Genomic DNA, 26,766 nt, shown 5'->3' on the forward strand with positions numbered 1-26,766 from the left:
TACATACATTGAGGGCTAAACAATGCCCCATATCTTTGATCAAAACTTTGGCATTAACTGTTTGAGTCAAGGCTGACTCTCTGTTAGCAAAATATCTCACAAACCACTGGACAGATTTCAGCAAAACTCCCAGAAAGGGATTATTGGATGTACTTCTTAAACTGCTTATTTTCTGGAGTCCTCCCAATTCAAAAAAGGCCACCACAGCTGGGCGACCTCAGCCAACACACACACACAAAAACAATGGCAACAATTCAGCCAATTTCAGCACACTGGGCTAAAACTTGGTGAGGTAGTAGCCGAGGGTCATCCTCAACACACAAGCTGACCACTTTCATATCAGGCAATAGGCCTACATATGGCATGAGACTGTGCTCAACATTATTTGCGAGGGTTGAAGAAAACAGCTGTCGGTCCCTTTTCAGCGCGAGATGATTTCAGTTTGAAATGCTGGCATTAAAGGCGGCGGGTGATATGCATTCCTTCAAGAAATGCTAGGCCTTTAGTTTTTACTATTTCTCTTGAACAGTAGATATGATGCTCGATTGTTTGATATTTCATAAAGGAGCATTTACAAAACGAGAGAGAGAGAGAGAAGCGGGAAGGGGTTAGTCCCCACAGTGCTGCATGATTATGAAACCAGCGCGGTCATGTGATGTCTTCTCTCATCATCATCAGGACAAGTTGGAAGTCTGACCTTCCTCTCCAGCAGCAGCAGCAGCAGCACAGTTTGCAGGCAGCGACTGAAGATTGCAACAACCGAGCGGCGGCAGTGCGTTTCAGGCAACACTAGGGGCGGAGTTTGACCTCCCAGATCTCCCAAAACATCACTAATCCGCGTCGGACAGTCTGGTACAGGCCAAAAAAAGAAAAAAAAGAAAAAAAAGACAGGGAGAAATTTTCCACTGAAGCGACACGGTCCTGTACCCTGTGTGCGGCACTGACTGAGGCTCGGGCTGCAGCACGGAGGAGAAGCAAGGCAGCCTGCTGCAGTCACTCATCTCCCGGCCAGCTGTTTGTCGGGATTTAAGGACGAGGAGAAGTGGAGGGATTTTGGGGGGAGCCCTGCGCCTTCCGGCCAGCTGCGCCGTTCAGGTGAGCGCATCTGTTTCCCGCGAGCGTCGGACGCAAGTTGCGGCAGATCCGCGCGCGGCGGCTCCTGGTATTATCCTGGACGCGGTGAGGCAGGGATGAGGCGCGCGCATGTCGGAGCTTTCGGGCGGCTTTTAGACGCCGAGGAACAGCAGATGTGAAGTCTGCACGTCCTCTGATTCAGCCTGATCGCATAGATAGTGGCTTATGGTCAGAGTTTATAGGCCTGTAGCACAAGCTGGTCCTCAGCACGCAAGTGGAGGCTTTGTGTCAGGAGGAAAACCTTAAGATTTCAAGAAAATGTATTGAACATGTGAATGACATTTCCTTTTTTCTAAAGGGGAACACGAAATAAGCATTTATGTACAAAATTTTAGATCAAGACATTTATTTTTTCCTTACTTGGAATCCTGTTGCTCATGTGTGTCAAAGCTTCATGTTGTTTTGTGGTGATACACTCTGAGAACTGCTGGGTTAAAACCAGCCCAATTTGTACCCCTGCACCGGATCTGATTTGGACCAAGCCGACCCTTGTTTAGGTTTAACTCAGCAGGGTTGGGTTATGGGTTTGACTTGTAGAGATGTGTTCAAATACTTGAACAAGTGTCCCCACCAGCAGGACAAGTTAGGAGTCTCTGCAGGAAGCAAAAGGGAGGGCGGGTTGTCCTCAAAGTGGGAGGGTCTGCCAATGTGATTGGGCCAGTCCACACAGTCAGGAAGTAGGTGTTCCTAAATAAGAGGAGCTAGTATGTATTTATTTGAGAAAGCAAACTTTTTGACCCAAATGTTTGGTCAAACCAACCCAATCTAAGATCAAACATTTTCACTCAGCAACTGAGTTATCAAAATAACCCAGCTGGTTTTAGTGTCTACATAGCTTACTGCTTTATTTAGTTTATTATAATGTTATTTAAAATACTGTCTTTGTTAATCAGGGATGAAGCTTCAGCTTGGCTGCCAATCTCCATGCAAAAATAAGGAAATATTAGAGCTCTTATTTATGGTTTAGTTATTATTTCAAGCGTATTTTTGACCACAGCTAGTAATGAGAGAAGATATTCATCAGTGCATAGCTTCAAAGTGAGTAAATACTGTTTCTTGGAACATATCATGGTCCAATCCGCCCTTAAAGTCTTCTCCAGGACCACAGTGAGTCAAACTTGAACTGCGCTATTGTTCACGTTCGTGTGGTGAGCCAGGAGGTCTTTTATTTTTTTTACAAAATGTCTGTGCTTTTGGAATATCTCCTTCATGTTTAGCAATCGTTGAACAAAGATGTGCCGTCACAGTCATGAGACGAAACACAGAAACAAAAGAACCACTTCGAACGTCAGCATCAGAATTCACAACATTGCCAATATAGTTCAAGAAATTATCCTCAGACCCAGACAGTGAGCTCGGATCATGTAAGCTCTCATCTGGTTGACACATGGAGGATTGTGCAATTCATGTATTTAAAAGTTTTTTGCTTAGCACGCAGTTTGAGTCTGTAATTTATTGGAATCTTTACAATACTGACTTTCCTCACGTCCATATTTGCAATATCAATGGATTTTAACAAGCCCTAATAAAGAAGATTTTAAATTAGGGGTTCAAAAGTAAACTGCTTGTTATCTCAGGATTTGCCATCAGTTATCAGCTATTATATTTCAAGTATCATGCATTTGTGCTCCTCATGCCAATACTTAATTTAGGCAACCAGGTGGACTTTATTTGATTTAATTTAGGACAGGTGGATGATAGAGACCAAAACGCCGAAGCACATGAAAGCTATAGTGAGCATCATGTTGACAGAATATAAGGAGAAAAGTGAGGGAAATGTGTTTGTCACAACAGATATTATCATGGCAATAATAAATAAAATCACAAGTATCATTTTTGATATAGTGCAGCTCTAGTTTAAAAGTATCTTCACCACTGGCCTCATCTTCTCTCCGTCTTTTGTCTCGTTTTTCTCCAGTTGCCGTTCAATGTCCAGTAGCTCATGTCTGATGCTGCCCTGTGGCTGAACATGGCGTCCACAAACCGCTGTGGAGGTGCGTGGGGGTGAAATGGATGGAGCCCAGGGCACCAGCTCCCATGTCCCGATATGTCCAGCTGCAGCAAGTCTCCCCCCAACTCTGGAGAAGGTAGACGGCAGGATTCACCTGGCATCTGGATCTCTGATGTAACTAGAGAAATAGTATTTTCTGTGGAAATGCAGTGTGAAGGGTGAGTGCTGAATGAATTTGCTGAAATTTGCTGAAGAAGCCTGATTTGAATTGTTAAAAATAAAAGGAACAAAGCATTAGCTAAAAGCTAAAAGTAGTGAAAAGCTAGATAAAAGTAGCAAAAGGCTGGCTAAAAGCTAAAGTAGCTGGCAGACTAAATGTACCAATAAGCTAGCTAAAAGCTACAGCAAGCAGAACAGTAGCTAAAAGCCAAAAGTAGCAAAAGGCTAGCTAAAAGTAGCATAGAAATACAAAAACGGAGCATGTATGCTAAAGTAAATTTCATAAGGAACAATGTTATGAAGGCACTGAAGAGATCCTAATGTACATATCTCTGTGGGGGGAAAAAATTGTAGTTAAAGGTAAATATTTTTGAAAGTATAAAAGCTAAAAAAAAAAAAGTCAGAGCATCCATCACCTGAATGAACTAAATGTTTTAATACAAAAATGGTGAAAATAGCACAATAGTAGATAGACTAAAAAAAACATGCAGGAAAAGAAAAAACAGGAAAACAATAGTGTGAATGCTGACTCAGGCATTCATACAATAAGTGCTGAAAATGAGCCAAGATTAGTGATTTCAAGCCTTTATTGTCTGTCTATGTCACAAAAATGAATGCAATGAAGTGTACAGGATTCAGTCTTCGTGTGTGTGTGTGTGTGTGTGTGTGTATGTGCTTGTGTGCTGAGACGCAGAAACAGAGTGGATGCATGTTAAAAGTGCTTTTTATTAGCTGCAGGTTCTAACTCCATGGCATGGGTGAAGAAGTTCAAGAAACCCACAGGAGGCCTGAAGAAGTCCTACCAGCCAGGGAGCATGATGTCCCTTGCGCTCACTAAAGGTCTGCTGAACGAGCCCGGGCAGAACAGCTGCTTTCTCAACAGTGCTGTTCAGGTGATAACCCATCTGAATTAATGAAGTACTGCACTAATTACAAAAAGTGCCTCAGTACACAACAAACTGTAAATTTTCTTTCTAGCAACTCAGCATTTGAGGCTTGCAAATGTAGGTACTGTATAATCACTGATGCTGGGAAATTATTTTCCAGCTCTAGATGGACTAATTAGATCCTTAAAGAATTTACAACAAAAGTGAAACAAGGTTCAAGTTGGTAAGGTAGATTTTTATTTTTATTTTAATGTTGTACATATGAATAAATAAGACACCAGAACCCCCAAAATAATTAGCTGAAAATCAGTAACTCGGATACACAGCTATGTTTGAATCTAAGGTTGAGTAGGTTTGGCTGTATTTACACTCTTTTTTTCATATTAAAGAAAAGCTGAGATTTATTGATTGACTGAGAGAATCAGCTGAACTTCAGCTTGATCAGCCGTGACTGCTGACCAGCCACACCTTTAGTCGACTCTGTCAAATTTACAGAGCTCAGGCTTTTTAAAGTCAGCTAAGTAAATTTCAAAAAATGCAACTCAGGGTCTGAAAAGCTCTAAGAGAGACAAATTTGTGTAGATTCATTATTTGGTGACTTAATCCCAGATGGTGACCCACCACACAGTTTATATTCAGCATTACCATCATGTTTGTTGGGGGTTTTTTGTCTTCTTTTTCTATTGAATGACCAGACTCGTTCCTGACCCTGACTCTCCAACCAGCCACCTAACTGTGATGCAGAACATGCAAAAGCAAAGAGCAGAAAGTGAAATGAAGATTTAGGCTGAATCGAAGGATTTTTATGAAAGTTTAGTTTTCAAACTTTAGTGCATTTGCACACAGAAATATTTAGGATGAGGGTGAAGTAGAGTTTCCAAAGGTTTGAAATGAATTCCTTTCAGTGTTTGACAGGCGATCTGTTGCTGAACCTTCACAGGTGCTCTGGCAGCTGGACATTTTCAGGAGAAGTCTGAGGCAGCTCTCAGGTCACTTTTGTCTCGACGACGCCTGCATTTTCTGCTCGTTGAAGGTAAAAGTTACAGGTTGTCGTTTTAAACCCAATTGGTTTTGTGAAAATCTTTTCAACCAAATTCTCATAAGGAACTGATTCCTGTTGCCTTTCAGAGTATATTCAGCCAGTTTCAGCAGAGCAGGGAGCGCGTCCTCCCCTCGGACAGCCTGAGAAACGCCCTCGCTGAGACCTTTAAGAACGAGCAGCGCTTCCAGCTTGGCCTGATGGACGATGCCGCTGAGTGCTTTGTATGATGCCATCAAAAATCATAATCAAATAACTTTTCCACATCAATTTTGTGATATATTATTATTGCTCTCACTTTCAACTCTGACATTGAAGGCAGTAAAAAAGAAATAACCACTGTAGGCCAGATTTTTTAAAATTTGTTTTATTTGTAAAACTTTATTGATGCAATGAGGGAGACAAAGTTACTTTAAGCCTTAATAGTTTCTCAGCTCTTGTGCTGTATTGTCTGTAGGGCATTCTGATTGTCACTGTTTGGTTCTGCTCTTTGTTCGCTCTAATAGGAGAACATCCTGGAGCGAATTCATTTACACATAGCTTCAGACACGGCGACTGATGCCTGCTCGTCCAAATCCTGCATTACCCACCAGAAGTTTGCTATGATGCTTTACGAGCAGGTAACTCACGGGACATACATGCAAGGTTAAAAACATCAAATATGAAATAGTGAGCCTAACAACGAAACATTATAAAAATGTAACTAAATGTACATTTTTCATTTACTACAGTTTAAATATAAAATGTGCCCCGCTCTTGTTTTGCAGTTTGTGTGTCGTTGTTGTGGAGCATCTTCAGACCCACACCCATTCACAGAATTTGTTCATTATGTTTCCACCACTTCCTTATGGTGAGTACTGAAAAGAAATCCCCAAATTTTAAATACTGACAAAAAAAAAATGAAACTAACAGAGCTTCTTTTTAAAATAAAAACAATTATATTTGTCTTTATTTGTGTTCAGAGGCATTCACAATCTGTATGTTTTTGTGCCTGGTGCCATGAAATGTTTGTGTTCATGTAAAAATGTGTTTCAGTACCTGCACCTGTGTTCATTTGTCTGTTAGCAGAAAATATCATGATGGGTCTTTTTTTGGAAAATGTATTTTTTTGGGGGAAGTTATTTATTAGTTGTGCATCTACAACTAATTAAATTTTTGGAGTTATTGTGATTTCAGATGGCTGTCACTGCTAATCCACTTTAGCAAACACAAACAAATTGCCATAACTCAGTCAGTTTTACTGATATTTAGCTTAAATTTTGTGTGGTAGTAGCTGAGAGTCATCCCTAACACATACTGTGAACAGATCCTCCTGGCATGCAAAGTGGTGTGCAATTTGCATTCCTTCAAGGAACACCCCTTTTATTCGTAACATTGCATTTTGCAGTTGCCAATAATTGTTGATATTTCAAGTAAAAATATCTTTTGTAATAAATGACAACTAAATCTATTAGAAAAAGGAATGAAGTGTATTTTCATTTTTAATTCCATTTATTTAAATAGACTTAAAACTTGTACTGCAACCAATTTATAAATGACACTCATCCTGTTTTGGCTTCAACTTCCACTTTACATACTTGTGTCTAGTAATTAGCATGTCTTTGGTTGTAGTATGTCAATTCTCTCAGAGACTTTAGAGATGTGTCAGTGAATTATTTCCAATATTTAAATGTTATTTTAAAATCTGTGTAGCAATGATGGAGGACAACAGGACTTACAATATAAAGGGTTTTGATTTACAAATATTTACACTTTACACTTAATATTGTAGCATGTTGGCTGGTATGATATGTTATGGTAAGTCGTGAAATTAATTATGAATTAATAATTCCCAGTAAACGTACTGGTGAAAAGTTGATTGAATTAATGGATCGTGAAATGCTTTCGGACACAAAATATGACCTGATTAAAAATAAAATGGGGATGAGGGAATTGTTTAACTAACTTTGAGTTGGTAAGATGATGGGTTTGATAGTCATTGGCCCAGATTAATTATGATATGGAACGTTTGCCAGTCGTGTTAAAATCACCACTTTGTTGGTCATGGCAGGCTTTGGTGTCCAAAATTAGATTATGCAAATATATAATGTGAAAGCAAATAAAGGGAAATTAAACAAGTATATGTCAAGCTTTCAATAAAAGTCTAGAACAGAACTTGCGATTATCTTAAAGGTTTTTTTTTCTTTGTCTCTTGGCCTTTGGATGAGCAATAAACTGCTGGTGTTTACTATTTGTTCAATGTCAGAAGAGATAGGGAAGTATTTTAATCCGAGCTATCCTTGGTCGTTCCGGCAACCTGAATTTGGTGATCTGTGATTGGCTTGACTCAAATTCCAGCGTCCGACCTGATTTACAACATGTTCCGAGTTTCTGCTTTGAAGGAGAAGGAGAAAACTCAAGTGAATTTTTGGAAACACATATATGTTTTGATGATGTCAGAAGAATAATCCAGGCACGACTGCTCCATCCGTCACTTACTAGCGCATATTCGGTCCTTTCTTTCAGCCAACAGGTTGATCGGATGCTGGGGAGGAACGAGTGGCTCCGGTCCGACATGTTTGGAGAACTGCTGCAGGCGGCAAACACCACGGGGGACCTCCGAAGCTGCCCCGTATGTTTTTGCTCTCATTTTCTTTTCTTTGCTGTTTTTAAGAATTCATCTGTTTGGTCAAACATTCAGCTCATTCTTTAAAGGCGAGTAACATTCACTCTTTTACATTATCAGTGTAGCAGCATGATGATCATAAAGATGATTTTGCAGTTATGCTCAGCACGCTTTCTTTATTTTCGCTGTGTTTCTCCACTTAAAGGAGCTGGAAGGAGACTGTGTGAAACTAGTGTGAGGCTATAAATAGCAGTCAGAGCTTATCCCCTGCTTTTTTATTTTTCCTCCTCTGGCTTCACTACCTTTGTCTTCCTTTTCAGTTTACATCAGCTTATTGGAGCTCAGTGTTCTAGTTCTTTAAATTCATTTTTGTATTTGACATTTTTTTAATGATTCAGGTTTACTCCTATTTTTTTCTTTGCAATATTCTTAATGCTGATTTTTCTGTGAGGTGGGTGTCATGAGTCTTTTATTTTTTATTATTATATATGTTTATCTTAGTGAGAACAAAAAGCTGTAAACTACTACATTTAAGGAAGTGTACTCATGTACTTAGTATTTATTCTTAAAAAAACGGTTACATTAATTTTAGTCCTGTTTGGTTTCAGGAGAATCTTAAAGACTGAAAAGATTTTTAAGATTTATCCACAAATTTCACCCTGATTCCAGAATTTGTGCTAATTTTCCCTTTTCCAAAAATACTTGTATCCTAAATACACCAGTCAGCCATTACATTATGACCACAAACTTAGTACTGGTTTGGTCCTTCTAATTGTGACTAAAGTGAAATAAAGAAAGAACATCTGAGGGTGTCCTGTAATACCTGAAGGCTAATTACCCACAAATGACAGGTGATCCCACCAGAGTATCTGCAGATCAAATTTTTGCTTTTAGCCACATTTAAAGAGTTTCCATGAGAGCTGCGTGATTTTAGGGAAACACTTTATAGAAAACTGGATTATATTCCAGCTCAGAGTGGCTGGACTCACCCTTAAGAGAAGGGTGAAGAATTTGGCTGTTAGTGAGGAGCTTCAAGTACAGTCCCCATCAAAAGGACACAGCTATGGTGGTTTGGGCATTTGACAAGAATGCTTTCAGATATGTCCCATTGAGAGGATACCCCAGGGCAAACCAGAAGAGTTATGCCATTCACATAGGAATGTTTTGTTTTCTGTTTTTTTTTTTGGAATACCTAAAAGTTACTTTGCATTACATAGAAACATCATCTTAAGAGCCTCAAAGCAGTACTTTTTGAAAATGGGTTCAGGAGTAAAAAAAAAAATCTTGTAATGCCACCCTTGTGTTTTTGTGAAGATGATGATCCATTCTAACTCTAACCTAAAACATGAGGGCGTCTTCTTGTTGTTGTGTTTATATTATACTACAGCATTTTGGGTCGTTTTGGTCTGTGTTTCTCGAAATTACGAGAAATGTTTAGAATTGTCAAATAAAAAATGTTTTGGAAAACTTTTGTTTCCATGTGGACAAGGCCTTATAATAATTAGTAGATCTCACAGCTGGCTTGAGAACACCTTGTAATGACTCGAGGACAGAGAAGTCTGGGGATCTCTGTCTAAACTGTTGCCCTAGCAACCAAGTCTTTTATGGGCAGCAGAAGGCAGAAGATGGATGAATGGAACATGCATTATTATCGCTGAATACTGTGTTGATGATACATCTTGCAATAAAAGTGAGTCAGATGGTTCTGGTGTGGCGGATTCAATGTGCAGTTGTTTTCTTTTTCTTCTTTTTTTTTAATTTACCAATGACCTGGATGATTGATCTACACCTGCATAAATGTCCATCTTTTTTCTTTTCCTCATGTTTTGCAGAGTGACTGCGGTCAGAGTATAAAGATCCGCCGTGTTCTCATGAACTGTCCAGAGATCGTCACTATTGGGTTCGTTTGGGATGCAGAGCAGTCTGATCTCATGGATGATGTCATCCGGTCCATTGGCCCGCGTTTAAACTTGTGTGGGGTAAGAACTCAGACAGCTTGAGCATGACATTTTCTATAGCTCGTCAGCTCAGGGATAATTTAATTGTCTTTAAAGATATATAAAGAGCAGTTTGATTGTTGCGTTCTAGGACAAAGTAACTTTGATCACAGTTTTCAGGAATATTTTTATTTTGATCTGAGAGATGGAGGCCTGTGTGCCGTAATCTTACGTTTTATTCTGACAAGATTTAGAGTCTGACAGATGGTTATATCAGGCGATCAAACCTGATCAAAAGTCCTCTCTTTCAGCTTTTTAACCGAGTGACTGATGAAAATGCCAAACGGAGCGAGCTACACCTGGTGGGGATGATCTGTTTCTCCAGTAAACATTACTCAGCTTTCGCCTATCACACCAAATCTTCGAAATGGATGTTTTTTGATGATGCCACTGTGAAGGAGGTTCGGACAGCTGCTGATAAACCCCTTCCCCATCTTTATCTTACTTTCTGTTACGTGTTCTTATATAGTTTTTTTCCTCATACCAGATTGGGTCCAAATGGAAGGATGTCGCCTCGAAATGCGTCAGGGGACATTTCCAGCCGCTTCTTTTATTTTACACCAATCCTGAGGGGAGTCCCGTGTCCAATGAAGATGCACCAAGACAGACCACCATGTGTCCTCGCTACAAAGCCCATGTAAATGGTGACGTGACCAGTAAGACACCTATTACTCTATTACTCTACCTATTACTACTACTAAACCTAACACAGCCAGTGATAAATTTGGAGAATTACATATTTTGACATGGATGCTGAAAACTTTAAAGGCGATGGTTTGTGAAATAAAAGCCACTTATTCCATGCTTGAGAGCATATATTTAGGTATCTGAAGTAAAAAAAAATAAATAAAAATAACTTCCAAAAACATCACAACCCTGACACTTAGTTTTATGCTCCTGTAAGTTTGTAAATCTATCCAGTGAGCCATTCTGATATGAAGTGAAAATGCTGTGTAGTTTTATTTGTTCAGAGTTATCCAACCCTGTTGTCTTTATTCCCTCCTAACTCCAGCTTCAAATTACGCTCAGAGACAGGAAAATAGTAAACTCTTGTTTTTTGTTTGTTAATTTTGCTGATACCTGCAGATTATCATCAGAAAATGTAGATTCTGCCTAATTTCAGAAAGAAAGGAGCTTATAATGCTCCAAAAAGGTATTTGTTTTGATTTATACAGTATATCACAGAAGGAAAGTCAAACAGAAAAACTTCAGATGTTTTGAAGTGGGGTTTTCCTGAAAGGTTATGAACACTTAGAAGAAACAAAGTTTAGCAGAACTGATGAGCTTATGGTTAATCCAAGCAGAGCTGAAACCAAACTGGAATGTTGAAATCTAAAAAAAACCAACTCCAATCTCAAAGATTTTATGGCAGTCCATGTGAACACTGTTTTATAAACCTTTCCATTGTTGTCAGCTTCACATTATATGGTTATTCCTGCAGAAATATTACTTTATTTCTTCAGGAAGTACTCTGGGCTGCACAGTGGAGTGGTGGTTAGCACTGCCGCCTCACATCATGAAGATCTCTGGTTGGAGTCTCAGCTGTGCAGGCCTTTCTTTGTGGAGTTTGCATGTTCTCCCTGTGCATTTGAGTTTTCTCTGAGTGCTCCTGGTTTTTTTCCACACTCCAAAACGATATAAATGTCTAAATGGTGACGCATATTTGTTTGTTTGTGTGTATATCTGCGCTGACCCTGTGCTGGACCGACAATCTGTTCAGTGTATACCCTCCCTCTCAGCTGATGATAGCCGGGAGCGGGGATTGGCTCCAGTACCCCCCTGAGGCTGCTTTACCCTGTTCAGGGCAAAGCAGATTTTGAAAACAAATAAACAATCCAGCATTATACAAAATACTTGCTTAACCTCTAGGTTTAACAGTTAACTGGAAGGCAATGTTTCAGTGAGCTGTTCCTGTTCAGGGGCTGCATTTACATACAACAAGAGTACAGCCCTATTAGAAACTAAATATTATACTAGCTGTGCTTTTTAGATTTGCCACAAATAGAATATCATGGCTGAAAAAACAACTTTCTACTCACATATGCAGTGTTCAAAACTAGAAAGACTCCTTGTGACGACGGCCCAAAGACTGTAAACATGCTTAGTTAGTAATAATAAATGTACTTGTTTTCCTAACGCTTTGCCATCACATGTTAATGACTATGTGTCCATGTATTCGTTGCGTCAGCAAGATATCTCAGAAACCACTGGACATGAAACTCTCAGAGAATAATCATTGGATGGACATCTACAGCTATTTAACTTTTGAAGTCAACACAGCTGGCTCGGCTTACTGACCTTAACAGACACAAAATATCTATAAGTCAGTCAATTTTACTGAGTTAACCGATTTCCCTCAGGGGATCAAAAAGGCATTTCTGCTTTATTCTATTCTATTCTAAAACTTGGTGTGGCTAGCTAAGAGTCCATCCCCAACAAATACTCTGAGCACTGATTGCAGGTTGCATGACATGTCATTTAAGATTGAACCAAAACAGCTTTAATGCTGTCATTTCTCATCTTAAAGTAGTTTTAGTTGAAAGGCAGCGGGCAATACACATTCCTGCTAGTTAGCTGCCACAAAGCAATAATAGGCTCAAAGCTTTGTTGTATTTTAATTTGTCTGATTGTAAAAACCCAGACCCGTCGTAGCATCTGATCGATCTTTGAATTATCGTTAACTAAAATTACCTTTGTGATGGCAACATTGATTTAGCTCACGTGACACTTTCCATTTATGGTTAGAGTTGGGACAGTGTTGGTAAACCAGAGTCAGAAAAGTCGTGTGGTCCAGTCTACTGGTTTGAACTTTACAGGAGGATGATGTCTCCGTTTCACACAGATTACCACCCACGCCTCTCTCCCTAATCTCTGCTCTTGTGGCCAAAATGCTCTGCAGCTCTCACTCCTCCCCTTGCCTCCATTATTTATCAGCCCGTAATTTTTTTTTCATCTCTGTCTCTCTCTCTCTCTCTCCGGTGGACTCTCACATGTTTAAATGGATTGCTTTGGTTTTATGTGGCGCCCAGATACTTTGGCACGGGGCAGGGTTTTTACTTTTAGGACCGTCAGGGCAAGTAAGTAAGTGATTTTGTGGTTTTAACACAAAAATATGATTTGGTTCTTTTGTCAAAAGTCTTGTACAAAATATCTTTTGTTAACCTTGTATTTTAGGCCTAATGAGCTTGTAATATTTTCAGGGCATTGTGGTTCAGGCTTCATGTAGATTATTCTCATTTCCTCTGCAAAAGCCAGGAAAGCAGCCTCGTGCTGATATAGTTGTAGAGCAAAGTCTGAATAACTTCAGGCATCATGATGCATGTGTGCATTAGTTAATTACTTGGCAGAAGTCTTTCGCGTTTACAAAGGTGCTTCTGAGTCAGAATCTGCTTTAGATGACGTGACTAAAGTCAGCATTGGGCTGCATGAGAAATCGATAAAACTGCATTTTACCCACCGCTGTTGCTGCCTTGTTACGCCATGTTTAAGTGAGGCTTCAGTCTGCACTTCTTTCATTTTTTAAAAACGACTTCATGATACTTTCATGTGTACTTTTTCAAAAATATCTCTGCCTTGATGAGGCACCTTATTTCAAGCGCCGTGCCAACCAAATAAAAATAGCAACAGAGGTAAACAACGCCGCAGTAAGTGATTGCTCTGAAGGAGGAGGTGAGAAATGAAAGTGAAAGACAGCAGCTGTTAGACGAACACGCTGATCTGAAGGCAGATGCTTGCAGTTCACATCATCAGTGTTTCTCTCTGTGACCTGCTTGCCGGGCAGAGAAACACACCGCAGGGATGATGGCAGCCGAGGCAGCAGTGATGTGTTTTATCAAAGTTAATGATGCAGCATCTGTTCTTTTGTTAAGACTTTGTTTTGTTCCCTGCCTAATTTGCGGCAAAGTGAAAAGGTGGGGGCGGTGCACTGGAAGACTGTACTGAATAACTGAAGAGAAGTCAAAAATGACATGAAAACTGGCCCTGATATCAAGCTCATGTGGCATGAAATCGACTTACGTTTGTGTTTAAGCTTCCTTTTGTGTCGTTAAGTATTTTCTTTTTTTTTAAATTATCTATTATTTTGAAAAAATGGTAAAACATAATCTCTGTGTTGACAGAGTTTAATTTAAAAGACAAGTTTTGCAATTATTTATTAAGGACAGAAATTTATGCTGCAATATCTGACTGGCAAAAATAAGTGAACCTCCACGGTTGACCATTAAAGTGATAGCTCAGATCTTTTAACGTGGGTGTCTGTAAGGGTTTATGAATAATCAATGTCTTACCTGGTGTAGATATGTGTTTGACGGGATTGACAAGCTAATGGCTGGTCCATGCAGGGCCGAGACCAAAGTCAATTGTTGACCTCTTTACATAACTAATGTATTCAACATTTCACAGCAGTTTAGGCAAACGCTATGTTACAAATGCAACCATCAGTTTTATATTAAATGCTTAATTGCATAGAATTATGCAGTTATTTGCTAGCACAAATAGAAGTTAGCAGACTTTGATTGCAGCCGAGCACTTCCTGCAAGAATATCATAATACTTCTTTTGAACCATGTAATGTAAAACTGACAATAATGATGGCAGCCATCCACTTTAGTTTTGATCCCACTCAAGCTAGTTATTAGCTAGTCAACATGATCAAAATTAAACTCCATCTCTCCACTGAGGCTGTTAAATGAACTACAAAAACAAAAAGTCAGATATTAATTGTTCATAAACTTGAATTTAGGGTAATTTGTGGTGTATTGTTGTGATTACACACCCTATTGTGAAGATCCTGTTTGCACTAAGGCTGTCTCTTGCTGGACTCTGACCTTCACAATTGTATTTTAAGTGTAAAATAAACCTCACAAACTTCTGTGGTGTTTTAGCACAAATTTGTGTGTGCTTTCTCTCTTTCAGATAGCATGTCTGCCTGCAGCAGACGAGTGTTGAGTGACAAAAGTTTTCAAAGGTTCTCTTTAGCTCAAGGGGGAGCTATATTGGTCATAGTGACAAGTTCTTTTCTCTCTCTCTCTCTCTCTCTCTCTTTTCCTGCTATAATGGTTCAAGTTTTGGCTGCATTTAAGAAAACTCCATCACTTTGATGAAATAAAGACTGTATGTTTAGGACATGCAAAGAATATTTTTTATGCAAAAAAAAAAGAAGAAGAAATTTTACTAGTGTAACACAATAATCTTTTTGAGCTGGTCAAGGGATTTGGGGGTGTATTTTTTTCTGCTTTTGCTTAAGTTATAGTAGATTAGTGCACTTTAGAGCAACTACTCATCTATTGTTTGGCCTATTTTTTGTCCTCAGTGAAACATCCCCTTGGCAGTCCGAAGAACTTTCAGGAACCTTTTATGGAGAACTTACAGCGACCAGGTGAAACATCAAAAAAGGACAGAGGACATCGAAGATCTGAGCCATCACAACACAAAGGTAGATGGTTGTGTTTGCATCTGTACGTTCTTTAGGAAGGATATTAAAATGTGACAGACAAGTGCATTTAGATGTAAGTCAGCATATGTGAACAATTCTCAATCTGGTAATGATTTCTGCTGACTTTGTTCAGACTTGACACATCTAAGATCTTCATCTCCACCAGAGAACGGGTCGAGGCCTCCTGTGGAAAAACTCAAAAGTTACTCATATTCTGATAAGTCCAGCAGAGGATCTCAGGAGCCACATGGACATCAGGGTGGTACGCAGAGTGGAGGACATAACCGGAAGACCAATGCCTCCCCGGGTCACTATGATCCGGAGAGCTCCCACAAACAATGGGACAAAGGAAGCCAAAGTAAGTCCAAGTCAACTTGGAGACCCATTCGGGAAGTCCTGAACGTGGACACGGTCCTGAACGAGCTGGAGCAGCGGCGTCAGCAGCAACAAGACAGCCCCCGATGCACCAAGTCCTCGTCTCAGGAGAGACCTCGCACTGAACACAGCAGAGACCGTGAGCGGGAACACGCTCGGACCAGAGAGGAGCGGAAACAGAAGTGCTTGATGACGATTTACGAGGACGAGCAGCGCCACGAGACGGAGAGCCACAGCTCCGTCGAGTCGGAGAGCAGAACCAGCCAACCGCGGTGCGGCAGACTCAAAGCTTGTCCCAAAACTCTGTTGCGCAGTGACACCTGGACCATTCAGAGGACTGAGTCTGGCTACGAGAGCAGCGATCGGCTCAGCAGTGGCTCCACCAATCCTGACTCACCTGGGGTCGATGGCTTGGGTATTAGACCAGACCTGAGGCTAACACCTGAGCTACATCTGCAAAGGTAGGGAAACCAACTTTGTAGCTTTTTTATAGACTTATTTATGCAGACAAATACTGGAGACAACTCAAAGTTAGAAGCAAAAGTTTGATATTCTTTAGGTGCCCAATGTAAAATTTCTGCCTATTTGGTAAAAGTAATGAAGCAACTTTTAATATTTCTTAATTAGAAGTAAAACAAAGTAAGAATAATCTGTTCTATATTAGTAAATTGTTCCTATTATTATTAGTATAAGTATTAATATTTATATTATTTAATTACAGTATTCTTATAATAACTTAAAAGTAACATTTTATGGTTTTATTAGATAAAATTAAAGTCCAGCTTACATCTCAGACTGCAACTAATGACAAACTGGTTGACTGATTAGTTGATTGTTTGGTTTGGAAAATTCTGAGAATCGTCTCGGAGCTCAAAGTGACACTGCAATGCCTGCCATGCTCATTTTCTTTCTTTACTCAGTTTCCAAAACCTCTGAACTGTAAACATTACTAATAATGAGGCAAACTCACATTACAAAAACATTTTAAAAGTTTTAAAGAATACTTAGTAGTTTTTGATCAATTGACTAATTGTTGAACATTTTGAAGCCTTCTCACAACTGAAATTTAGATTAAAGTTTCCATGTGTAACATTAATAAACACATATTTGCTGTAGATTGAAAGAGGCTGCACGGTGGTGTGTTGGTTAGCTCTGTCGCCTCACAGCAAAGGAGGGATCAGCTGTTTCTGTCTTTATTTGAAAGCATGTGAAATGAATCTCTTGGCAGGAATCTTTAGAAATGTGTTTCATGAAGGAGGTGATGAGAAGTCTGGACCACGTGGTTTTTCAGAAACAGGTCAGGAGCAGTGTCTTCTCATATTACAGTCTGCAGTAGGGGTGGACATTTTGGACTTAATACATTTACTATGATATTTTTTATGTTTATAACAATAAATAAAGATAAATTAGTCGTTTTTCTTTGAATCTATTAGTGCATACAGTCTAGACTAGAGCCTCACAAACACATGAAATTGTTTAAGAAAAATCTCTCACTTTCACATCAGCTGCTTTACTACACTAATTACATTTAAGTGATGCAGGATATCACTTCTCTGCTGTTCTGCTCTTTGTGAAGTAATATTTGGAGCCGGAGAAGTTGATTGTAGCTAGTTAATTAGCCATTGTTGTGTTGAGTTGTACCCCCCAGTCTTAATTTGTTAAAGTGTAGCAGATTTACAGCCACATGGATGTGTTTCTCCTGATAAGTCCAAAAATGGACAAAAAATATAAATTTAAAAAGAAAAATACCACTGCTTATAACAGCAGAGGTTAAAAGGAAAACAGAGTAAAAGATCTTGATGAGGAAACACATCTGGACTGAAGGTCTGTAGCGGGCTGTTTATTTCGCCTTGTTGATGCTTGTAGCTTGTTACCGACACTTGTTTCAGAGTAGCATTACCTTTAAAGGAGCAATGGGGTTCCTTTGGTAGAAAACCCAAATCTAACTGGGTTATCCTCTACAGGAAAACAGCCAAAGTGTCTTCTTTTAGGAAGAAGAAATGTTTAGTGGGAATTTCCCTCTCAGTAAGGAAGGGATGAAGGCTGCTGCTCTGCTGAACAATCTCTGACATTAAATATAATTTAAACTGCAAGAACTGAAACGTGTTTTCTTTTGTTATCGTCACAGAATGCCAAGTTTTTACTGTTTTTTTATAGTAAACATTGTTTGAGTGTGAACTGTGGCTTCAGCTTATATTCACCTTCTTAGGCGCTGTTTACACAGGATGGTTTTTGTTTTATTAACCCTATAAAAAACACTCTAATAGCTGCACCTCCAACCTAGACTACGACCCCAACCACATCCGTTTTCTTTCTCCGTTCTTCTTCTTCTTGTGTTTACGTTTTCCCACCCAGTGTGCACGCTTTACGTCTCGTTTCCTGTTTCAACTACAGCACCGCCTACAGGCCTGGTGTAGAAACTGGAGCATTTTGGGGCTTTTTTGGTGTTTCCGTGAAGAGACATTTCTTGAAACCGTGTCGTGTTTATTTTAGAAACAACAAACAAAAAGATTGTCCTGGAAAAACTGTGTTTTCGTGTGGACATGGTCTTGGACTATTTCTGTACATGTTTTTGTTCTTTTTCCATAAAATACATCTTATGAACAGTTAAATATGTTAATCATGATTAAAATTTCATTAAAGTCTTCAAAAACAATAATACACTTAAAAGCTTTATACCACTAGAACTCCTGTGCAAACCAGGTATTTATTCAACAAATATGAAAAGACAACATTTTCTGAGCTGTTGTACATTTTTTGTCAGTGCCTCATAAGTGTAAAGATTTGCTCACTGTTTAGTATGAAAACACTTCTTTTCTGTCCCCTTATTTTTAGCCAGCTGCAACAAAGAGGAGGAAATACAAAATCAAGTTTAATGCCACCAGTCTCTCACAGTGGTAAGTTTCCAGATTTAACCAGCTTCCACAGATTTTCTCCCATCCAGGCGTTTACTCAGCTGGTAGGACATATGGAGTAAAAACCCACAACAGAGCGTCTACTTGTAACTTGGTTTTAGTTATATTTAATTTTGTCTTCAGACAAAGTTTTGTAAATTTGCTGTTGAAATTAAAGATGCACAATTCAGTGTAATTTTGTTAAATATTAAGGTGACATCTAAATAAAATAAACAGAAATAAAAAAGTAGGAAAAACTAGTCAGATTACAAAATATTTAAAAAATCTATCAGTTTTTTTAATAGATTTTTTGTTTTTATTTATGTATGCATTATTTAAAACAATTGTTATTTTGTCCTACACATAAATTGCAGTGTGATTATTTTTATATAAAACAAAACAAATCTTTAATTCACCCAAATTGTTTCCATTTGGCTTTTATTTTATTTGTTTATTTGATCATACAGAGGAAGAAGCCAACTCATGCTCAAATTAAGTTAGATCAAAGCTAAATGAAAAGAATGTAAAAGTGGAAATTAAAGCATAGAGAGGCTCTTAGGATATAATAGATTAAAAATATAGACCACTTGATTAAAAAGTGATGAAACTAAATGATAAAACATGCCAAACATTTAGAACAATTTACAGAAAACAGTAAATTACTTAGGCCATTTAAGAAATATGTTGTAAGCAATAGAAATAACCAAAACTTGTTTCAATAAATAAAAAAAAACACATTTGTTTGTTTGTTTTTCTTAATTATTTCCTCTGTTTTTTCACATGCAGTGAATAGGGGAACAAGCAAATATTACATAAAAATATTAACATGCAAAACCTAAAAGAAATCCCAAACAAAAAAACAGCATGTTTAAAACAACTTATGTTAAAAAACAAAATGGTCAAAGAAGAGAAAAGATACCATTAAACACCTATAAGATCTTTATAAACCAAGCATCATGATTAAAATAGGATTAGGAACATTGGAGAACATGTCAAGCTCAGTTACACTTCTCATCTACAAAACATCTTCAGTAATTTTACAGAAATGATTTAAAGAACAAAGACTGTAGTCTGACTGGAGAGCTGACGTGTAAAGAAAAGACAAGTAATGAAACAGCTGTGCTTTCATAAAAATGTGTGCTACGCTTGTCTGCCACAAGAGAGCAGAACTTTCTGAAGACAATGTGTCTTTTTCCCTCCAGTTGTTCTTTAGCAGTCTGAAAATGTGACGTGAAAACATTGTGACGCAGTGAACGCAGCTGCGGATTGATTATAAAGTCCAGGTTGATTTCTGAGTCTGAACTCGTTATTTAACCTCGTAGCCCAGTAAGCCCGGTGCAGGCATTAATCTGATGATAATCCCACAAAGCTCATTCAGACAGAAGCAGCTGGGACATGGCTGCTGACATTGTCATAAATATAGTTCTGGTGCATCCAGTACTTTGGGTCTGCCGCGCTTACTTTATCAAGGCAGAGCGCCTTGGGAGCCAGCGTTTCCGGACAACAGCTTCTATATTTGCGTGGAGCTCTCCGGGGCAACGGCAGAAAAGCAAAAATCTATTTTTAAAAAGGAAGGAATTCGGCGTCATGCTGCCCCTTTGCTGGTGCAAGAAGCATGGCAGCCGTTAGAGAGCGGTGGGGGCTTAACTCCTGCCGCTGCTGCCATCTTGTGTCCATGAAGCCCTTCAGCGTTTTAGGCAGGACTGCACATTTATTTTAATCTCTAGGTCTTCTGATGCCTTTTGACTGCTCTGATATCGTTCTGTTTTGCAGTTTTACAGTATATAAAACTAGGTTTAAGGCTTTACAAAGTTTCCTCTTTACACACACACACACACACACATCCTCACTCAAACAGTTCTTTCTACTGTAAGCAACAATTATGAAAAAGTTGGGCTGGGGTGAAAAATATAAATAAAGACAGGATGCAATGATTTTCAGATCTCATAAATCCACGTTTGATTCACAAAGGAACATGGTAAAAATATCAAATGTTTACACAAAAAAAAAAGGATTCTGTGTATTTATAGTTCAACATATTGAAAATGGATGAAAAATTTATTCTCAGTCATTACTCTTGATTTTCTCTTCCTTCCTATAAATTCAAGATAAATGAGTTTGCCTTTTCCAATATTTGAAGTGAATTTTGTTTCCTACATTTTAGAACTTTTATTGTGGGTTTTAATGCCCACGGGACATTATAGCATGCAAAATAAAGATGTAATATTGAACATATTCATTAACAAAAGAAAATCAGTTAAACAGACCAATATATTTTATTCTAATGACTAAATATCCTTACAATTAGGCGAAACCTTCTAAAATAGATTGCAATTCAAACCTGTGTTTTCTCTCTTTGTCTGTTTGTTTTAACTTTTCAGGTAAGCAGCCGGTAAAACCTCAGGGAAACCAAGACCAAGTTTCATTTTCACATCTAAAGTTCAGTCCAAGTTCAAGGTAATGTTCTTCAGTGTCAATGCTAATCTCTCATTATGGCAAATTAATTGTTAATTATGGTTTATTCCTTCTTGACAGCTGACCTAATATGTTATATTCATCTGCACGCACCAGTCTTCTGCAGCGTGTGTGAAGCTGATGTTTACTGATGTTACTGCAACAGTGGAATCCCCCCCAAGACATAATTCGAACATGAGTGTTTCTTCTCCTAAATAATATTCATCCCATCTGGCTTACCCAGACAAGGATCTAAATTAAATGTAAATAGCTTTATTTTCTTGTAGGAGAGGAGCAGGGAGAGTGGAACTCCTGTCTCTTATTGAAATTAAGGTTATTTCTAATGCATTAGATCTTTGTCTGTCTAAGCCTCTCCTCTGGAAAGACTCTTGTTAAAAATGGAGGACAAAACAAGTACTTTTCATTTATTTGAGGGGTTTATGACGCCTGTATTAGTGAGTGCCTTTTATCTGCTTATGGCTAATGAGAAGTACTTATGAAGTAAGAGAAAAGACTGATGTCACACTTTAGCCTGCACCAAAATGGCTATAACTCAGCCAACCACTAATAAATCATAAGAGCTTTCTTTAAAGCTTAGGCACGCAAGGCAGTGGGTAATATGGTAATATATATTCCTTTAAGGAAGTTTGTTTTTTATTTTCAGTAATCTATGGTGAAAGTCAGGGGAAAAATAAGCTCAGAGTCAATCAGCAGACTTCTTACTGCTGTAACTTTAGTTTCTGAGTTTGGACGCAGCTCTCCACCCTTCAGGTGTCACTAAATAAATTTAAAAACATTTCGAAGACCATAAACATTAGTTTCCTTTTTTTGCAGACGGAAATCAAAGTATTCTTCCAGCACCTCTAGAAAAGCAACATCATCAGAGACGAACTCCAGTGGTTCAGATAACAGGCAGAGTGAGCACCAGGAGCTGACAAACTGTAGAGGGCACGGTGGTGAAGGTACAACCCCGAGGCAAATTACCAAAACCAGTAGTTCCGAGTGGAACAGCTCTGATGATCTCGTTCTCTCAGAGTCTGAAGACAGAGAAAGCACTTACCTCTCCAGTAACAGTGAGGCTGTCGGCTCTGACTCCCAGTGCCCTCCCATAGACCTGCCGTACCACCACCCCACCAATGTGACATCAGAAACTGTCCAGCTGAACAACCAGCGTCAGCTCGGGTCGACCGGGTCGCCTCACCTTCGACCCAGCCAACAGCTTTCTCCCGGTGAAGCCGGCCACGCTGCGTTTCGTCCCAGGATGCTTCAGGAACACTTTCCGTCAAGTCCCCGCCTCTCATCAGCATCCCACATTAGTCCTCACCGGAGGCCTGACATTTCAGGCCTCAGGACCTTTTCAGACGCGAGCTCGAAGTCGGGCTCTGACCCGGAGAGGAGTACTCAGTCGTCGTGTGACAGCGAGGAAAGACCGACGGGCTGCAGAGGGGAGGAGGCAGTACCAGCTCCGGAGGTTTCTCTGACGACGTACTTTAACGTGGACAACTGTATGACGGAAACGTACCGCCTCAAGTACCACAACCAGAGGCCCCTGGTCCTCTCTGCCGCAGTGCCACAGACCGCAACGGAGAGCGAGCGCAGAGAGAACAGCCACACGCTCCCCAATGATGCACACTCACAAGACGTGCCAAAAGCCAGACCTGAAACAAGTAAGAGTCTGCAGAGAACAAATGACATAAAACTGGTTTTCTTTGTTGCTGTGTCAGCATTTTTCTTGTCATGAACTGTATCTTAACAAGAACATTCTGCTCTTTTTTTTATTCCTGTACAGGCCATAATAGCAATAAACCTACTGCAAAATGGAAGCCAGTGACAGCCAAAGGCTTGGATGAGCGAGGTTTTTTATGAGTGTTAAGTCATGTTTACATGGATGGACCGCATAACAGGATGCCAAAGAGTTTACCGAATGGAAGTATGTTCAGACGCGCCAACATCTCCAAACTGGCTGGAGCTTATTTATGCAAGCTTGTCTCATAAATACAACCCATTTCTAAATGCTGTTACGCATTGTTTAACAGATTATTAACTACCACATATATCTTCCATTGTTCCACGGTATTCCTATGAACAGAAGTCTATTTTCCGTTTGCACAAAGGATTGTTTGGTTTTTAGAATTTTTTTATTCACATTATGTAATTTTAGATATTTTTATTTGTGCAGTAACTCTGCATAAAAGCTAAAGAAATAAAGATATTTAAGTATATTTAAGGTAAGCAGTAAGAGATTATAATGATTCAGAGAAGACGCTGCAGTCTGTACAGTCAATTTAAAAATATCAACAAAATGCGGTTAAATTATTAATCAAACGTATGATATTGTTTTACACAGAAATATAAAATCAAGATTTAACTTGAAAGCATGAGACCTGTCAAAGGTAGGATGTCGTTTTCATTAAAATGATAGTTCAAACTGTTTGAAGTGAGGTTTTGCAAAAAGATCCTAAACAATTAATATCTTACCTGTTGCGGATGGCTTTTTGAACAACCACAAAGTGGAGAAATAGGCTGCGTTTGAGGTTTCCGCTCATCCACTTAATAGCCAGTAAAAATAGCGTGCAGAAGTTGTACCCTGCGTCAGTGGAAATAGACCAAAATGCATTGTGGCCTGAGCCAACACAGCGGGCTAATCAAGGCTAATGCTAACATCTGCAGCCGCTGCTCTCAAGTAGTGTTCAAATTCACAAAGTTGTCCCTAATTCCTTTTATAGTCTACTATATAGTGACCACAATGTAGTGAGTGAGTGAATGTGTGAACATTTTGAAATCAGCCACAGAGTTTGTTTCTGATTGGATTGACACGCTAACAGCTAGTCCGAGTGAGGCCAAGCCCAAAGTGGACTGCAGCCATCTTAAAACAGCTCCAATTTCAAAAGCCCGTGCAGACATTTTTTATAAACTTCTACATCTCAGACAATAAAACATGGTTAGATACATAAAATTTTAAATCATTTGTGAGGGCTAATAGTTGCAACCTGCAGCTCTTCCTGCAGAAACGTCATAATATTTCTACAGAAATGACTGTGTAATCTTAAATGAAAATGTTTATAAAACAGCATTTGCATGAATAACTATGGAATTTAAGAGCTGGGAGTTGTTTTAAGATGGCAGAATTTGACACAAACTAGCCATTACCTCATCAATTCAGTCAGATTTAAACTATTTTTTCAAAGATGTTCAAGGAGCTATCTACAACAGGTAAGATATTGATTGGTCATAAACTTTCCACAGAACCCCACAGAATTATCCTTTTAATATCTGGGCAGCTTACTATCTTTATGCACACTGGGGGCTTTTTGTCCCCAGATAACCTGTACCGCAACAATCATTTGTGTTATGTTACAGATTTGTTATCATTTATCAGCACTTTTACAACATTTAAATGTTAAAGAATGACCTTTGGCTGCTCCAAATCAGTGACCTCCCCTTGTTGTAAACATCTATTGGCCAAGATTGGGATTGTGTTGCTACATTTATGAATGAAAAACAAATTTTAAAGGAATGATTTTGGTTTTTACTAAAGTGTAATTTACATAGATTTTTGGGGGGTGCATGTCACTGAGGAGATGGGGCAGCCTTCAGGCTATTCAGTGAAACACAAACACCCATTATCTTTTATTGTACTGGTACTTGTAATCTATCTTTTATACACTGTGATGTCAAAATGTACTCCCTCCCCTCCCTCAGTCTTCCTCTTTAAAGAGACAAATTTAAACAGATCTATATTTGCAGGTATTTTTCATAATGGCGCCACTTTACCAGATACGTTAAGACATTATTACTAACACCTCAACGCACCCGGATTCTCGTTTCTAACAACAATGTTCTGAAACCTGCATGTGGCCTTTACTAAATCATAATAAGCTGTACGTACAGCAAAAGCATGAGCATGAAAGTGCTGGAGTCTGAGTCCAGCTACCATTATAGGAGATTCTATTTATTGGTGGTCGAATAAATTAATCAAAAACCAATTTGTAACCATGATTGATTAAAAGACCTGAATGTTTTTTTTTCTCTTGCTCGCACAAGAATTGTCTACTGTTTATGCATTTTAAATCTAAAGTGTACGATGCAAACGAGAGGCTTGAAAACAACTGACTGTCTTAGAGTCACACTATGCATTCAATGAAAATGACTTTAAATGACTTTTGATGCACATTTTGGTGTAAGATTTTAAGTCTGTGTATTGTGTACATCCAATACTTCCAAGATCATATGCTCCACTTCCAAATATATATAAATATTTATTTTCTACTCACTACTTTGCCAAGTTTTTTTTTTTCTCCTGCACATTATTTCTTACTTTGGACTTTTATCTAATCATCACAGTGACCTTTGTCCCATGCTCTCACTGAGCACATTTAGCTGGTTAAACAGTTGTGTGTTGTTTGTGCTGTCAAACACTAAATCATAGCATGTAGAGATGTGTGTGTGTGTGATCACACTTCAACTGGTAACTACAGCATATATTGGCATTTTTATTAAAAAAAACAACAACAGAGTTTATGAAGAATTTCTTTAAAGGAGCGATCTATGGGAATCTCTGTAACATGAGATAAATTGATTATTCTGTCGTGGTGATAAAGCATTTTTATTTTTGTATAACAATAAATGTTCTGCCTAAAGAAATTATAAAGTGAAACTAAATCCAAGTATTGAAATGATTACCTTAATGTTTGCATTTGCAAAGTGTTTCCATGACAAATGGTTTCATTTGTTCACTGTATTGTTTTTATTTTTTATTTTTTATCTGTGAAAAGAAAAATCCTCTTGTTTCACCTTTTACTTTACATTCTAACTTATAGCTGCTGTGCCTTGACTTTTATTTGTTTCATTTCTTTGTTTTTGGTGAATGAACCACATTTAGTGAATGAAAGTGATGAATGAAAGCGAAAATGACTAGTTTTTGAGTATAAATGTACAATACTAAGTGTGTCAATGTTTCCTTGTATTTTCATCCTTGCAGTGTGTTAAAAGACCTCTCAGGGTTGGAGGCTACAGTCATGACTGTGAACAGCAAAGTTTTGGTACCATATGTTCATACGGTGGCATCTGTGTTTGCGACGGCCCTCAATTTCCTTGCATGAGTTGCAGAGCATTTCGGAAATTTTACATGTAATGTACTCTAAAGCACTCTCAAAAAAGTCATGAAGTCATCATAGGTGACTGTAGCTTGTCTCAAACCCTTGCACACTGTTGCACAAATTTGTTCAGACCTCAAGTGATGGGACTGCATGCTTCTGCGACTCACATGAAGAAGTTGAGAACCCAAAAGTTGTGAGACATTCTGGGGACAATCGGGAGACTCTCTCATGAATGCTGTTCCCCAACTACTGAGACAGGGCCTTTAGGAGGGTTTGGTCACCTTTGAAACCAGATTGTGACTGATTGGAGACCAAAAAAAGAGAATTACCTGTGATCAAATGCAGACATATTGAGACACTTTGCAGCAAAAGTGCAGCTAAAAAGGTTTGCAGGATTGTTGCGTCACTGCTTCTTAAGTGCATATACACATGCAAGCATGTCATACCAACTCAGTGGGACTCCAAGTGAAAATTTGCTTCTTTTTTGCTGTTTTATTTTGCCAACAGTCACAGCCCAGAAAGATCCAGGATTATGTCATCATTTGCTGTGAAAAAATAAGTAGTTATAGTACCGACCACCTCGACAGCTTGGTGCTAAAATTCATACTAAAAACCAGCTACAAATTTCCCCCAGCATTCACAGTTCTTGTGTGTTTGAGCACATGTCTTGCACTCATGT

General features: G+C 38.8%; 1 protein-coding gene across 6 annotated transcripts; it reads left to right on the forward strand.

Annotated features, from left to right (window-relative positions):
• The first annotated feature begins 681 nt into the window (after positions 1-681).
• usp53b (ubiquitin specific peptidase 53b) lies at positions 682-25,261 on the forward strand. Of its 6 annotated transcripts, none has more exons than XM_037974898.1 (17): positions 682-1,095; positions 3,053-3,221; positions 4,037-4,197; positions 5,132-5,224; positions 5,320-5,454; positions 5,737-5,850; positions 5,998-6,080; positions 7,736-7,841; positions 9,668-9,814; positions 10,084-10,233; positions 10,320-10,488; positions 15,143-15,265; positions 15,432-16,101; positions 18,476-18,537; positions 20,916-20,991; positions 21,823-22,655; positions 22,778-25,261. In XM_037974898.1, the coding sequence occupies exons 2-17, from the start codon at positions 3,182-3,184 to the stop codon at positions 22,852-22,854; spliced, it is 3,039 nt and encodes a 1,012-aa protein (XP_037830826.1). In that variant the 5' UTR covers positions 682-1,095; positions 3,053-3,181; the 3' UTR covers positions 22,855-25,261. The 6 variants fall into 6 exon arrangements, with proteins under 6 accessions (XP_037830826.1, XP_017264860.1, XP_037830827.1 ...); XM_017409371.3 differs by having other exon boundaries at positions 683-1,095; positions 3,053-3,303; positions 15,399-16,101; XM_037974899.1 differs by having other exon boundaries at positions 683-1,095; positions 3,053-3,303; positions 4,043-4,197; positions 15,399-16,101.
• Positions 25,262-26,766: the final 1,505 nt, after the last annotated feature.

Source organism: Kryptolebias marmoratus, linkage group LG3 (genome assembly GCF_001649575.2).
Source record: "Kryptolebias marmoratus isolate JLee-2015 linkage group LG3, ASM164957v2, whole genome shotgun sequence".
NCBI lineage: Eukaryota > Metazoa > Chordata > Actinopteri > Cyprinodontiformes > Rivulidae > Kryptolebias > Kryptolebias marmoratus.